This window comes from Canis lupus, chromosome 32 (genome assembly GCF_048164855.1).
Source record: "Canis lupus baileyi chromosome 32, mCanLup2.hap1, whole genome shotgun sequence".
Taxonomy (NCBI): Eukaryota; Metazoa; Chordata; class Mammalia; order Carnivora; family Canidae; genus Canis; species Canis lupus.
Window position 1 is genome coordinate 35,237,820 of NC_132869.1, and position 17,324 is coordinate 35,255,143.

At 38.8% G+C, this 17,324-nt stretch overlaps 1 protein-coding gene across 8 annotated transcripts in view; it reads left to right on the forward strand.

Annotated features, from left to right (window-relative positions):
* MAP2K5 (mitogen-activated protein kinase kinase 5) overlaps nt 1–17,324 on the forward strand; it is a 255,259-nt gene that overhangs the window by 136,544 nt on the left and 101,391 nt on the right. For all 8 annotated transcript variants that reach the window (XM_072809330.1, XM_072809331.1, XM_072809329.1 and 5 more), the window contains 3 exons: nt 3,241–3,314; nt 4,281–4,331; nt 14,061–14,132. In XM_072809330.1, the coding sequence (XP_072665431.1) occupies nt 3,241–3,314; nt 4,281–4,331; nt 14,061–14,132 (197 nt within the window). The remainder of the gene's footprint in view (nt 1–3,240; nt 3,315–4,280; nt 4,332–14,060; nt 14,133–17,324) is intronic.

A 17,324-nucleotide genomic window follows, 5' to 3' on the forward strand; every position in this document is an offset into this window, starting at 1 on the left:
TCTCCCTGCAGAGGTAGGAATTAAAACATCACCTGCCTTATGAAATTCACATGTCAAGTTTGTGACCAGGCCAAAAAGCTAAAACACTGGTCCTGTGTCTCCTAGCCTAAATCCATTGGTTTTGTTTAAAGGGTCTGTTATGTTCAAATGATGCCTCAAGATATTACTGGGAAGGGGGAGGGGGTTCCTTCTATTAGCAAATTTAGTATATTGTTTAAAAAGCCCGGGGCATGATCCTGGAGACCCGGGATCGAGTCCCATGTCAGGCTCCTTGCATGGAGCCTGCTTCTCCCTCTGCCTGTGTCTCTGCCTCTCTCTCTCTCTCTCTCTCTCTCTCTCTCTGTTTCTCATGAACAAATAAATAAATCTTTAAAAAAAAAGCCATTACCAAAATAAATAAATAAATAAAATAAAAATAAAAAGCCATTAACCAAGGCACCTGAGTGGCTCAGTAGGCTAAGCCTCTGCCTTAAGCTTAGGTCATGATCCCAGGGTCCTGGGATTGTGCCTGGCATTGGGCTCCCTGCTCAGTGGGTAAGTCCACTTTTCCCTCTCCCTCTGCCCCTCCCCCCCCCTTGTGCATGCGCTCACGTGCTCTCTCTCTTTCTCTTTCAAATAAAGCCAAATAAATAAATAGTAAGCCATTAACCAGTGAGCAAGGTACTATTGTCAGAAGAGATACATACAAAGATGTGTGTAGCATATTCCTACCCTGTGAAGTTATACTAGGGGAAGCAATACCTACACCAGTAAATATGGTAATAACTGCTAATCAAATAGTGTCACATACTTAGTTCTAAACAAATGGCACAGACAGTAGATATGTTAACAGTTCAAAGGAGGCCATGACAAAAAAAAAAAAAAAAAAGGAGGCCATGACTTTGTTCGCCTGATTAGTTAAGGCAACTGGAAGGTGGGTACTTGAGTTGAAGTATAGGCATGATTCCTTCAGAAACTATTGAGGAAGGGTTTCTCAACCTGGGGGTCGGCGAGAGGGAGAGGGGAACACACAACATCTGAGACGGTGATTAAAACAGTCCAGGTGGAATACAAAGGATGTAAAGATAAGTGGATGTATACTATTTTCCTATATGAAGTTTTCCCAAGAACTAGGCTGTGAATGTGTAAAAGTCAAAGAGCAGGCTTTGCCTGTAAGTTAAAAAAAGATGTTGCTGGAGAACAGAAAAATGCAATGAAGTTGTTATTTACACCTTGCCTTTTAGAATATAATCTAGCAATTCTGTTGTTCAGTGTTCCTTTCTCTATTGATCCACTTAAGTCAAAAGTGTATCTGATTAAAGCTAAAGATTTGTTGATTTTGGCATATCTCTTGATTTCCAAGCAGGTCCTTCTTCCAGGAGCTCAAAATATTTGTTCATTAACTGTCTCCATCTGATGTAGCTTAAGAGTAGTTTAAAGATGTCAATATATAAAAGAGCAGGTTGTCCAAAAGAAAGATACTCAAAGTTGAGTATAATGAGAATTGTATTTGTAAAATAAGACCTACCCATATGTAGAGTCTAACATTTCTTTCAGTTCACCAAACATTTATTGAGTATCTATGGTGGCTGTCTATGCTACGTATGTATTGCACTAACTACTAGTTCACATTTAGGTGAAGAGGTCAAGGAATATTTTATTTCTTCATCCAGGAGAGAAATGATGTAGTAAACTTGGTAATTTTAATGTGGTGGTGGTATAAGACTTATAATTCAGATTGAGGAAAATTGGAGGCAGAGAAACTAGTCGGTAAAAGAACTTATACAAGTTAGTGTGCCTAGGCATAAACTCTCTCTTTTTTTTTTTTTTTATAAACTCTCTCTTTAGAGAGAGCCCTAAAGGAAGTTTTATAGTATGTCTTGTGTGAAGACCTCCTGTTCTATAGCTAACCTCTGATCACTGAAACAGAATCAACATAGAATCATACTTTGTGTGTATGGTTTCCGTTCATGTATTCTCTCATCTGTTCAACAGATATTTAGTAAGCATTTACTATCTCCCTGAAACTCTTCTAGGGGCTGGGAATGTAGTAGTCAAAAGAAATGAAGTTGCTGTCTTCATGGCTTTTACATTCTAGTGTTAGGTAGGCAGCACAATATGAGCACATCTTTGAGAAAGTTCCTGGCACATGCCTGTCACGTAGTAGACTTCAATAATTGTTGGTTACTGAGTTTGAACTTGAAGTTTGAATTAAGTGCCTGCCATTGGCAAGATACTGTTGGAGTACCCTTTTGCAAAGTGGAGGGTCAGGGTGGATTGACTCACTTTTTTTTTTTTTAATGTTACATTAAAAATTGAGTCTCTCGTTCAGTTTTGGAGTAATTCAGGTTATATGCTATATTAAATATAACAAGTTGTCTCTTCCAGACTACTTTTGCCATTGAAGATGAAACGTTGAGGCAGGTGCTGTTCTGTACCATTGACAGTGGTGTGTTCTTGTCCTTGTGGGATGGTTTTTGTGGGGTCCCTGAATTCCCAAAATGGCTCATTGTTGTCACTGGCGATGCTTCACAGAAACCCTTTGTGTCAGTAGTTAGCAACTGACTGCCTTGGCAAAAGCTATGTCAATTCTTTTGTTTACTATATAACAGCAGTCAAAAGTGGTGTAAGGGAAGAGAAAGAGAAATTAAACAAAGATCGATACATGCATATATGCACACACATCCACATGCCTTTTAGACCAATTTCTGAGCATTATCTGAAATAACATTTGTCACATAAAACCAGGAGATAACAGTACTGCATTCGTTTTGTCATTGTTTCATTCAGATATGACCTGTTACCAGCAACATACGAATGATTTTTTTTTTTCTTGTTGGCTTCCCTTTGGCCTTACTGCTTCTTAGATGGGAGGAGTAGTTTCACATCAACAGCAAAGCTAAACCTTTTTGTGCAAATTCTTTGTCAGAAGATTACATTTTCTTATCCACCTACTTTTCCTGAAAGCCTGGGGATAGGATGATGGATGTATTTACTGTTGTTGGAAGCCAAGATTTTATTTGACTTTCACTTGAAATAATCCCTTGCTTCCATAGAAACCAGAAATGGTTGGAAATGAAGGAGTTAGGACCTTACATTTTGCCTCCAGATAAAATGCTTTGCATTAAATTTGTGATTAGAATTCCGGGTGGAACAGATGATGTCATTTCTGCAATATGGTATGGTGTGCATGTGTGTTTTTATTAAACATACACTGTAGATACAGAATTAGTTACATGGACTTTTCTGGTCCCTTTTTAGATGTGAAGCCCTCCAATATGCTAGTAAACACAAGAGGACAGGTCAAGCTGTGCGATTTTGGAGTTAGCACTCAGGTGGGTCTCTTTTTTTCCTCCCAGTTTGCTCTCTTTTCTGCAGCATTCACTTTTTATTTTCAGTCTACTCTTTGGATTGAAAAATCACCTAGCTGCCAGACAAACAGAACTCTGCATCCTCTCCTCGGCTGGGAGTGTGTTATTCATTTTTAATCTCTGAGCGAGTTTCCTTCATCAGAATATGATTGTTCATTGTTTAATGACAGTAAAAACTGCTGATATTGTAATTACTACTTACGAATAGCAAACTTCATTGATATGCAGCTTTGATATGAAAGCGTTTTGACCAGACAAAAGGGAGGGCAGAGTGGGAGCTGTGCCTGGGGAGCCCAACTGGCCCACAATAAAAATTAATATTGGGAGCAACAATGGTGGAGGGCCATTACAATGTGCAGCACAAATTTTAATTAATTTCCATTTTGGGCCTCCCCTGAGAACCCCGGTGATAGTGACCCATGAGCGTGCTGTGATGTTGATTTGAATTGCAGCCACCTTTACTCCCAGCCAAACACGAAGACCAAAGCGAAGGTCATCGTTGTATTATGGGCTGTCAAAGTCTGTTATCCCTCCAGCGTATTTAGTGTTCATTCCATTCTAGTAATGCACGGGCTTCATTCACATCTTGAGCCATCTGACTAAAAAATGAGTGTGTTCAAATTCTACTTCAAATTGACTTTTTATATCAGGCGGGTTTGGGGTACTAAAGCGATAAGCATCCTGCTTAAGTGAATTGTTTAAGGTTATCTGCTATAAACTGTAATGCTGCGCTTGTTTAAATTGGAAATCACATTCAAAAGAAAAGAGAGATTTAATCATTTTTAATGCCTTTGTAGATAAATTTGTTCCCTTTTACATAATTTTTAGTTGATTTATAGAAATGATGATTGTAGGTTAAATGAGGAATAATTGCCCATTTTATTTCCACATTATCTTTATATTGTTCTAACAGACTGTTTTGTCTCATAGCTGGTGAATTCTATAGCCAAGACGTATGTTGGAACAAATGCTTATATGGCGGTAAGTAAACTTATGCAAAAATAACATTTAAAACCAACATCTTTATCTTTATGTACTTGGTAATGTAGAATTCTTGAATTAATTCAACAGCTTTATCCTAACAGATCATAAATTACAAAGTCAATCCAGTCATGATCCGATTTTTAGATCTTTCTAAAAAGCATTAGAGTTTATATAGGAGCTGCCAACTTATCTGCTTAGTTGACTTAACTAGTTGATTCGAGTATGAAATTGCTGAGTTTTGAAGCTTAATCCTACAGAAATATTGCACCTTGAAGCACATTGACCACTTTGCCACATTGCTCATTTAATTAACCCTCAAGTATCCCAAAATGTCAGTCAATAAGATTGGTTGTTCTTTTCCAGAAATACAGGCTTTGTCACCTCATCAAAATTAAAATTTTGACATGACCAACTCTTACTTATGGATCTCTGAAATAAAGGTTTGGCAGGAAATTCTCTTTCGAACTTGTACATCTATATTCTGTTTACTTGTTGGGCTAATGCCTGTCATAAGATAACATTAATTTCTCTGAAATAAATTTACCACGTATGAAAATTAGAAGCATAGAACTGTTTCAAAGACCCGGTGTGGACTTGATGTCAACCCTTTCTTTATTCCTACCTTTTAAGTAAGGGAAGTTATTTGGGGCACAAATGCTTTTGTTTATTAGTTTCCACTTCAAGAGCGGGTTGGGAGAGACAAGCAAGAAGGTTATCTAGTATGATTTTTGGAGCCAGGTTTTATTTTAACACCTTATGTTCAATTTTCTTTTTAAATGAGGATTCTGGATTTATTTAGGTAGTCTATTTTACTTCCAATAATCTTTATATGAAGTTAAAAAATATTAGTATGGATGGAAACCTGGCTCTCTGTTCATATATTATCTTGATAAAAAGATGTTAATATAAATGGAACTTTGGATCTTATTCTCAGAACAGTACAAACCTTTTTTTTTTTTTTTTTAATCAAGGTACCAAAATCATTAATTTCTGTCATCATGCCTGGGTTGTTTTTTTTTTTTTTTTCATGCCTGGTTTTTAAAGAAAATTTATCCTTTCTCATTTTTCTAGGAAATGTGAAAAAAAAAAAAGTAACCTCTGAAGTCATTGTATCTGTTTTTATAAAACATAATCACCGTCTTGGCTCTACCAGGTTAGCTGAGATTGGTGAACCACTTTTACAGTTAATAAATCCCTACCAAATACACAATTTCAGTCTTTGAAAGAATATGGAACACTGTGATTTAAAAATAAATAAATAAACCTACTGTAAATGAAACAACTTTTCATCTACCCATCATGTTTTTAGTAGCTTTAAATTGCTCTAATAATTAAATTGCATTATGTTTGAATGTACAAATCTAGATTACAGTAGTCTTTCCCAGGTGTACGTTAAAGAAATTACTTTTTTTCTTTTTGGTTTATGGATGAATGTGATGCATCCATCTGTTAATTGAATATTTGAGGATTAAAATTATGAAATGTTAGCTCAGATTGGCACAGCTCAGATTGCTTTGCTTCTTGGGTGAGTGAGTTCTAGTCATCAGCTTTATAGTTCAAGCTGTAAAAAGCATAAGATACCTAGAAAGCCAAGTGTGATAGCCTGATAGCTTCACTCAATTCAGCAGACTCTCATTAGCCACATACTTACCTAATTAGTATGAGATCAGAGGTTGGGAGTGGAGAAGATGGAAATAACATTATTCTGTTATTAATCCCTGTTATTAATCCCTGCCTGAGATACCTTAATATGGTATTATTGAACTACCATTGAGGGGAACTGGGTGAAGGGTGCATAGAACTTCCCTGTATGTATTTTTTTCAACTTGTGAATTGATAAGTATTTCAAGATAAAAAATATTAGGTAAAAAACGAAAGTTTTATTGGAACATGGCCACACCCTTTTGTTTGTGTATTGTCTCTGGCTGCTTCAGCACTACAGCATCAGAGTGGAGCTGCTGTGACAGTTGCAGCAGAGACCATATGGCCCATAGAGGGAGTATTTATGCTCTGGTCATGTAGAGAAAAAGTTTGCCAGCTTCTGGTCTATGCCAGTGAAAGCTGTATCTGAGTACCTTTGGTTAATCAGCTAGTATTTACTGAGCACCTTCCATGCCATTAGCCAGGTTATTGTGGAACCACTTGAACCTGCATAAAGTATGGGCAAAATAGGAAGCTTAACATTATATGTGGCTACATTTTGTGTGACATAATAAAGACTTAAGTTGTACCAAGCATACATTTAGAGAGTAAAAAGTCATACAATGTATGAATTTGATGATTTAACAGTATGTGTAAAGGGTACTTATTAAAAGAGTACCCTGTGAAGAGATCACTGTGAAGAGATGAGCAAAGACTTAAAAACAGAAGATATTGTGACATTGTTGGGGGTGAGAAGTGGGGTAGAGGACAAATAATAAGTTGTGGGATTATACAGTTACAGGTCAGCTGGTATGATACCCTCCTTTTGCATCTGTTTCTCTTACTTTGTATTTGTACAGGATAATAACAATAATAATAGCTAGTATTTAACCCCATGTGCCAATCACTCTTTTAAACTCTTACGTATATTAATACTTTAAATCCTTACAACAACCCTGTCAGGTAAGATCATTCTCATTGAGCTGAAAAAACAGGGATAAAGAAGTTAAGTAACTTACTCAAGTTCAAACATCTAATAAGTGGCAGAGTCAGGATTCAGACCCAAGTAATCAATCTACAGAAACTAAACTTCTAACTTCAGTGCCTCTCACTTATCCAAATTATGTCTGTCTCTCCCAATCTAGATTGTGATCTTCAGAGGGGCAGGGTTTATTCTGTTCATTCTCTATATCTGGTCCTTCACACAGTGCTAAATGAATAAATTAGTTCATGAAAACTGCCTTCCCTAGATGACCGACTCACTAATTATAAGCAGAGCATTTAACTTTTCATATTAAGTATCTCAGTTGTATTATAAGGTATAGAAGACCCCCAAATTACTCAAATACAGTCACTAGGCTGCTCAAATATTGAAAAGAAAATAAAGAAATAGCTCTGCATGTGCAATCTCATTTCATTCTTCTGTAATCTCAAGTGTAAGGTATAGGAAAATGATAATTAGGAAAAAGGGCAGCTTTCTTAAGATCCTAAGTCATGAAAAAATAATAGTAATTAACAACTTATGGGCATGTTAAGGGTGGAACTTGTAGGAGACTTGGAAGGTCATCTGGTCAACTAACCTCCTCATTTTCCAACAAGATTGGAAAGTGGAATGACAAGTTCAAGGACATACTACGTTTTCGAGGCAGATATTTAGGTTCAGTAGACACTTTAAGCTGATGCAAGAAATATTTTCAGCTATATTTTAAAAGGCTCTCATCCAGCAGGATTGCAAAAGAAGTTGAGAAGGCTTTGGGGGCTTACATTAAACCACTTCTCAGATGTTTTAATTACTAAAAATCTTACTCTATTTTAAACATAGAAGGCCGCAAAACTTCAACCTAATGTTCAGTCATTGTGGTTTATTATAATGTTTTAATCAAATATAAATGTTTGACATTATTATTATGAATAGTTAAGGTTTTAAAACAAAACAAAAGAACCTTACCCAAATACTTGTGCTTTGTGATCAGAAAAGTCCATCAAGAGGTGCCTGGGTGGCCCAGTCCCTGAAGTGTCTGACTTTTGATTTCAGCTCAGGTCCCAATCTCAGGGTCAAGTCCTGTGTTGAGCTCTGTGCTCAGCATGAAGTCTACTCGAGATTCTCTCTTCCTCTGCCCCTCCACCTGCCCATGTGCACTCTCTCTCTTGCTCTAAAATAAATCAATAAAATCTTTAAAAAAGAAAGTCCATCAAAATGACTATTCTTCTCTCCTGAACATTTTTCCTGCCTGAGCTATTCTTGCCCTTGGAAAGTATCTTCACCAGAATGAAACCTAGACAGGTTACATGATACAGCAACATTGGCCATGCTTGTGCAGCGATGGTCATGGCAACGGTGGTGATCAGAAGGAGACTGGCATTTACCGAACATTCCTGTGTGACAGGTATTGAATCAAGCACATTGCACAGATTCACTTAATCTTCACACAACCCCATGAAATCTACATATTATTATTGTCTTCATTTTACAAGTAAGGAAACCGAAGGTGAAGTGACTTTAGCCCAGGATCTCAAATTTGGCCAAGTAATAATGAGAGTCACGATTTAGTTAAGACACCAGCTTCCAGTTTCTGGTAACAGCAGGTTAGGTTATTTGAACCAACTCTTCCATTGAAAAATTCTAGGTAAAATCCTTTTAAAACCATCTCAAATGCACTGAAGAGCTAAAAAGACAATGGGATCTAGCAGGACAGTTTTCAGATGGAATCCTGCAATAGAGAGAGAGGCAGAATGTTGGAACACCGAAGCTACTTCTTCCTTTGGGCATGTGCCTGCCTGTACCACAGCTGTGAGTGATATGGGGGTCCTCCTAAGGTAGAGGGTCTCAGAGGAGGAGGAGATCTTCTGTAGAGATCTCAAAGGAGATTTTCTCTGTATTATGTTGGAAATCTGAAGGGCTCACCCTCAGAATAAGAGCAAACCAGAGCCAGAGCTGCCTCTCCTCCTCCTCCCCCAGTCCCAGGGAACATAAGAGAAGGCTTCTCAGAGCCAAGCAGAGAAGCAAGGGAAAAGGAAGAGGGGGAAGGTTGCAGCCATAGACTAACTGTGACACAGATTTGCACCCTGATTATATTCATGGCCTGAGCTGGAAAAGGAACTTCATGTAAGAATCTGGATTGAGGTGGGCAACATCTACCTTAAGCCTCAGAGAATCTCTTCAAAATTTTTTCAAGAGCAAAAGCTGGCAAGTAATCCACAGATACTAGGCACACAAGGAAACAAGACAACATGAAGAAGTAGCAGGAATGGCAGAGACACACAGACTTTAGATTGCAGATTTTTTTTAAAATTTTTATTTATTAAAAAAAAGATATTATTTATTTATTTATTCATGGGAGACACAGAGAGAAAAGCAGAGACACAGGCAGAGGGAGAAGCAGGCTCCCTGCATGGAACCTGAGGTGGGACTCAATTCCGAGACCCTGGGATCACGCCCTGAGCTAAAGGCAGACGCTCAACCACTGAGCCACTCAGGTGCCCCTAGATCACAGATTTTAAAAGTGACCTAGTAGGCTTGAGAAAAATCTCAAACAGAACTACTAGATTACAATTGAAAAACTCACTACTTGGTAGCATATTGGGTAGAGCAAAAGAGAGGATTCATGATATGGAAGATAGATTGAGTTAGAGCAGTCTGATGCCAGAACCCTGATTTAACCAGTATGCTCTATGACCCGCAGGGATCTTGCCACCTTAAAAAAGAAAAAAAGAAGAATTCCCCATTGTTTGTGATATATACTTTGATTACTTACTAACTTCAAGTAGTTGTGCATACTTTGCTAATTTTCTGAGTAGTGTAACCCTGAGCAGAAGTTCTTTATCAGAAGAAATAAGGGATGTACCTTGGTATCTTCCTGCTTTTGACAAGTGAATCCTGTTGTATACAGAGACAATTCTGGAATGAGTCAGCGAAACATGGGTCCTGGGTAAATAACAAGTCACAGAAAGTGACTGGAAGGAGTGGAGTGTGCAGCTCAGAGCTACTGCCCTTTCAGATCCTTTAAACTCTGCTTTTTATACCATCACCACTCCCCACTGTTCTCATTAAGAACAGACCAGAATTTGGCCCCCAACCCCTACACTTAAACCTCAGTACAAAGGTGCTTCAGACAGGAGTCATGTTTTTCCTGCTATTCTTCCTGTTTATTCACCACACTGGTGACAGCTGCCATGTCAGAAGGTAACCCAGCTTTTGGTGTTTAACCGCAAAATATCCATCGCAGATCTGTCAGTAGTGCGATACCTGGTGGTTGGTATTTTGTTTTGTTTCGTTTTGTTCTAGACAGGACAGGCCACCTTGGCTTCAAGTGTGAGAACAGATTTGAATTGTGCCGCCTTGGGCCATGAAGTCCTGGCTCCAAAAGTCAGAGTGTACCAGGGCTCATCTTGTGCCTGCGTCCGTTTCAGGGGCTTGGGCGCCTTTCCCAGCCTGTATCTACTGTACCAGGTCTTCAGGTGGACCCGTAGAGCTGGCTACCTACTTTCACTGAGCATTCAAGCTTGAGCACAGCATCACAGCAGTGATCTCATTTTGTTAACTCATTGCAAGAATTATTTCTCCGGTAAGAGGTCGTCAGAATCTCTTCCTTAAGGAGCTCTCTTATTTGCCTCCCAATACCTGTGACCAGTATCACTTTATTTTTTTTTTCTTTTTAAATTAAATTTAATGTTTTCATTATTTATTTTTTGAAGATTTATTTATTTTATTCAAGAGAGAGAAAGCATGTGTGAATGAGCAGGGGAGGGGAGCAGAGGGAGAAGGGGAGAGAGAGAATCTTAAGCAGGCTCTGCACCCAGCACAGACCCTGACGTGGGGCTCCATCTCATGACCTGAGCCAAAACCAAGAGTTGGATGCTCAGCCGACTGAGCCACCCAGGTGTCCCAATTTTTTCATGCTTTATTTTCAGCTTCCAGTTTGCACTTGTTTTACTAGTTCAATAGGCAAATGTTATGAATGTATGTAATCTTATGGTTGGTCCTGCCAAAATATTTTGTATGTGAGCTCCACTTTCATTTGTTTGCTTATTCTATACCATGAGTGCTATATAGTGATAACTATCAGCTTTGGAATGAAGAAAAGAAGAGAGTAAGGAAAGGAGAAACAGGAGGAAGGCAACATTTGGTGATTTTTTTAAAAGAATTCTAGAGGGAAAAAAAAAGAATTCTGGAGGATTTGGGACATCTGGGTGGCCCAGTGGTTGAGCATCTGCCTTCAGCTCAGGGGGTGATCCCAGGTGCTGAGATCGAGTCCCACATCGGGCTCCCTGCAAGGAGCTTGCTTCCTGTGTCTCTGCCTCTCTCTCTGTGTGTGTCTCTCATGAATAAATAAATAAGATCTTTTAAAAAAATAAAGAATTCTGGAAGATTTTAGGATTTTCATATTTGCTGGGCATTCATGGTGGGCATGAATAGCAATAATATTGGGGAAATTATATTAGTAGAACACTCCAGGGGACTTAATCATTGGTACATGCTTAAAACCAAATGTGCAGTAAACATGTATTGCATCCCCTCAAGGCAATATACCTTGACTGCATACTAGCTGTGTGCCAGCCATGGTACTAGGTATGAGATGAAAAGACTCTCTTGGGCTCCTAGGAGAAATAGGCTAGTAATCAGATGGTTACAACACAGTGCAATGAATTAATATTAAAGATACAGACATTTTCATGAAGGACAGAGGCAAAAATTTATAATTTTTCCTGAGAAGTGGAGGAACATTTCACCAAGAAGAAGGAGAAGGAGAAAGAGAAGGAGAAGGAGAGAAGAGAAGAGAAGTAAGAGAAGAGAAGAGAAAAAAAGAAAAGAAAAAAGACAAGAAAAGAAAAGAAAAGAAAAAGAAACGTTGACTAAGCAGAGAAGAGGAAGATAGGCCCTTATCTCTGCAGGGAACGTGGAAATGTTTAGTGACTATGGCTGAGTGTACCAAAGAATCACCCAGAGAAAAATTTTTTTTTTTAATTAAGATTCCTGGAGCCACTTCCAGAGATTCTGATTCAGGAGGTTCATTTGTAATAAGCACCTCAGGCAGTCCTCTGATGGCTAGTCTGAAGACTGCATTTTGAGAAATACCAGATTGAGATTAGTGTGTGGGTTTTCTGACTGCTAGTGTTGGGGGCAGTTTGACACACTGGAAAGAACCCAGATTTTGCAGTTAGACATACCTGGGTTTGAATCCTGGCTGTGTTCCTAAACACACTTGATGCTGATCCACAACTCTAGACTTCAGCAAGTCAATCTTACAAAGTCTCAGTTTTTACATCCGTAAAATAAGGGTAATAGTATCTAACTTTGCAAGATTGGCACAAGGTGCAGTATCTGGCATATAAAAGGTGATCATTGGGATGGCTATTACTATCCTTATATAGTGATTGCAAACTAAATTTCTCTGTGCCTCCTTTTTCTCATCTGTTAAAAGGGCATGATAATAGTACCAATGTAATATAGGTGTTTAGGAGTCTGAAATGAAACATGCATGAATAGCATTTAATGTCAAGCATATGGAAATTCTTCAGTAAATGCACACAGTCATATTTTTGATGATGGTGGTGGCGATGGTGATGATATTCCTGTAACTGGCTGCTTTCATCCTACTACTTATTGAACTGGCTGGAATTGGATAATAGATTCGTTCATGTGTGAACAAGGAACTTCAGAAATCATGGTGGAGGGCTTTGAATGTCAAAGTCCTGGGGAATTGCAATGAGCATGTCTATGAGCAGCTGGGAGAAATGGTCACATGACATTTGGCCCTTGGGAAGAATTGTTCTTGGTGGGAAAAGGGTTTATAAATTAAAGAAATAAATAAAGGAAGGGAAATGTAACGTAATTTTATGGCAAGTAGTCGCAAGAGAAGGCAGTAAGTATATTGAGGTAGCCTGATAGGTGTGGGCAGAAAGTAGGTCACAAAGTTCTGGGTCCCAGCTAAGCCAACTTTTTGAGATGTAGGACTTGCCAATAACCTGAGAGCACCTGGCTCATATCTTCCATTCCCCTGGCATATGCCCTGCTGGTGAGTGGTAGGTGCCTACTTCCTCCATGTGCAGTGGACCCAGCTGATTTGGCCCCAGGTACTCTTCAGGGTCCCATGAAAGCTCCTGAAAGCTGATGCCACTGGTAGCCAGCAGGAACTCCAGGGGTGGTACCACGAACAGAATGGTGTCCTGAGGGCCAGGAGGTATGGGTTATGATCCCAGGCCAGCCATGTCCAGCTCTGTAACCTTGAGCGACCATTCCACTTCCATGAGACCTGAGTGTCTTTTATTCGTGTGCCCCTGTGTTCATTCAAAAGATTTCTGTAAAGTAGATACTCAATGCTAGATCCTGGAGGGATAGAGAAACCAGGCAACATCCACTTCACTATGAAACTATTCTTGTTGAAGTAGAGAGTATGCATGTAGTAGCTTTCTAGACCAGTATTTGCTGTACATCTTGAATGGAGAACCAGTTGTCCCAGTTGGACCTTTCAAACTGTTCCTTGGTTCATATCAAAAGAAACCCTGAAAAAAAAAAAAGAAAGAAAGAAATCCTGACAAATGGTGAACCATAGGTGAACCTGGGCAAAGGAAATATGGATGTTTTTTGTATTAGTCTTAGTTTGAAATTGAAAAGTTTAAAAACTAAAAATAACAGACTCCCTAGTGATCCAGACCCAACTCTCAAAAGTACAAATAAGTGATAACATTATATAATGTTGTATAGTTTGTCACTTCACAGCTGAGACCACTGAATTTGGAGAGAGAGGACCTGGGTCTAAGTCTCAACTCATTTCCTAGCTGAGAACTTTGCCTAGATGATTTCACCAATCTGAGCCTCCATTTTCTTTATCTGTAAAATAGAGGTAATAAAGGTTTCCTCACAGGGACTTTGTGGGGGATTCAGTGAGATTATATCTATCCATATTACCCTATATCGTTTTTGTGTGTACCAGTATAATACACCTATACACACATACACGAAATTGTTTTGTGCTTCATAAAGTACCACAAAATGTTGATGGCTCCCTGCCTTAGCTAAGCTCACACTAGTGTTTCCTGGAGTAGCTCACATCAACTCACCAGCTCCTTTCTGTTCTCTTACAGCCTGAAAGAATTTCAGGGGAGCAGTATGGAATCCATTCTGATGTCTGGAGTTTAGGAATCTCTTTCATGGAGGTATGTTGTTTGCAAATAGATGCTTCTATGTATACCCACTCTAATATCAGGAAGAATGAAGATTTTGAAAAAAAAATAAACCAAATCTCCAGTGTGTTATGTGTATGTGTACACAGACTTTAAAGTCCTTTTGATATCCTTGAAGGGCTGGTGAACAGACCATTCTAAGGTGCTGTTTCCAACACATCACCTGTATAAAACTTACCTGGAGAGCTTCTTGAAAATACAGGTTCCCAGACTCCCTGGACTAATTAAATCCACATCTCTAAGAATCTGCATTATTAACATGTTCCCTGGTGATCTTTATGCACACCAAGTCTGGAGAGCCTGCATTATAATAAAAGAGAGATTCCAGAAAAGTTCTGTGGAATGGTGGCCTTGTTGGAATGCATATATGACTTCCAAAGGTGATTACTTTAAAGAGTACAGCCCTACTCATTTGGATGTATGAATTCTATATGTTTATTCAGAAAGAAAAAAACACTTCACTATGGTCATTTCACTTCTTGGGGGATAGGGCATGATACAATCTGGGGGAGGATGAAGGGTATGTGTGTTTAGCGCAGTATTTACTCTTTATAGCTCTAGTTAGAATGGACTTCATCTTAGTGTGCTACGTGTAACCCCACTAGAACTCTGTGCCAATGACTCTTTACAATGACTATTGATCTGTAAGGAAATGTGTACAATTTCCATTAGAAGGACATCTGGCTCATGAATTATACTAGTATAGAATCTGGATACTCACCAGAGAATTGTTTCTCACATGCATTGATTCATAGAAAGGGAGGCTTTAAAAAAAAAAAAAAGCAGAAAGGACTCCTTAAATAAGATCATGGATAGAGTTGCAATCATGATTTTATCACCTTTTTTTGGGTCAGATACTTTTTATGTGATTTTTGTAACGCATGAATGCAGTTGAGTTTATAAGGGAATATCTTAAGACTCAATTCACCTGTGCTATAGAAAGAAAGCAAAAATAAAGTAGTAAGTGTTTGTTAAGCCATATTCTTCTGCTTCTTCACAAAAGAGAATCTAAGAGGAAATAGGATATGTGTGCATCAACTGAGAGGTTAGCAATAATGGCAGACAGAAGCTCAGAATGGAGTTACCCAAAAGAATCCTGAAGGGTTTGTTCAGGTAACTTGTTTCAAGGGAAACTAGTACTTTTGATTTGTGGAGCTTAGACCTTGCTGTTATATAAATTCCCTTTGCAGATTTAAATCATTGTCATTGAATGCATTTAATAAATGACTAGATGGAGTGTAGAACATTTGAGAAGTATGCAGTGTAGAGATAAGAATCCCAGATTGTGAATGAAAGACAGAGATAGCAGTTTCACCTTTGCTACTGGTCTTCTAGGTGTCCTGTACATGCCACTGTCCCTCCCTGAGCCTCAGTTTCTTGCTCTGTAAGATAATGATCTCTAAGCCCCTTTCCAGACTAATGTTCTATGACTCTAAGCAGTCTGTTGTCTTTCTTTAACTTTCTGCATCAACTCTAGAGCTGAGTGACTTGGATGATGATACACCCTAGCGTGACGTAACATGCAGTAGTGTGAGAGAGCATAACTAAGATTTAAGGTTTAAAACACATACAAGTATTCACTGTTCTTTCCTTGTACATTCATTTTTTTCACTTATGTATTGAGGTCCTGCAGTGCTTCTTAAATGGGCAATAGGGATATGGTAATGAAAGCACACTCCAGTCTTGACTCTCATGGAGTAGGGCATGAGGACAGAAAACAGAAGAATAACTAAATATGTAATTTGTCAGGTGGTGGCAAGTCCTATGGAGAAAAATAATGCAGAGTGATCCTTTCTGATAAAGGATCAGAAACCTTTGAGCAGAGACTTGGATGATGTAAAAGGAGGAAGCCATCAGGGGACAGCAAGAGCAGAGTTGCTAAGCTGGAGTGTGTTTGGAATGTTTAAGGAAAGCAGAGAGACCAAGGTGACTATAGTGGAGTTAGCAAGGGGAAAAAATGGGGGAAAATACAATCAGAGAGATAGCTGAGGATTTAGACCACATACTGTCTTCTAAGCCATGGTAAGGACTTTAGATTTTACTCTGAGGGGAAATGATTGAATTATATTTTCAAAAGATCATGAAGTGCTCTGCAGAGCATGGACTATAGAAGGGCAAGCAGGCAAACAGGGAGATCAATTAAGATAGGTAGGTAGGTAGATTGATAGATGCCCAATACATAGAACATACTTCTATTGCACGCTGAAACACGTGTCTGCCAATATTTTGGTAGGTGGTAGGGATGCAAAGGCTTTTTAAAGAAGGAGTTTGCATTGATGTATTTGGAGTTTTGTCAATCATGTTCATTTATCCTGGAGGTAAAGTATTGGATGGTTTCTGGAAGACTGAAGAAAACAGATTCATTGAATTTGTAAGATTGAGGAGGATTAAGGTATAGGGGCTGTAAGAAATTATCACAGTAAGTCTGGGACACCTGAATGCCAGAAGGAATGTTTTGGCTCATGGGGTGAAGGCGAGAGTAGAAGAGGACAGACGTTTGGGAGGGAGGGCCAGAAAGGGTTAGGTGTTTTAGCATTTCCTGTGTTTTCAAATGATTGGTGAGAAGCCAGATGTTCTATCAGAATGAGGAGGTAATGTTGGTACAGGATGTAAAGTGCAGTCTGATTATGATCATCAGGAAGGGTTGTTGAGCACCTCTTTGTGCATGATGCTCAACTAAATGGCTTCAGAGGGAACTGTGCGATTGCAGCCCTTGTCTTCTAGGAGCTCATGACCCACCAGATAAGCAAGTGACAGCATATGACTGAATGCAAATGGTAGACCAGTAAGCCACTAGAGAAGAGCGTAAGGCCCTTGGTGTGTGCTTTATACCAAGTTCATTTGGGGTACAAGGTAACACAAAACAAGTGATAGGGGAGGGGAGTCAGAGGCTTTGAGCCCTTAGATGAGAAACTGTGAGTGATTCAGTGATGACGAGAACTCCAAGGTTCTTTTTCCCTAAGGGCAGATGTAATGAGAGTATTACCTGAAGAAATGGGCAAGTTAGTCCACAAGATGTACTTTGCATTCACCACAGCCTGCTTGGGATAAATGTGGCAAATCCTGTTTAAAATCACAATAGAGAAAAGTATAAATCTCAATAGTATTTTGAAATTCCAAATAACAAATTATGTTTTGAAACATAGTCAATATCGTCAAAGAATT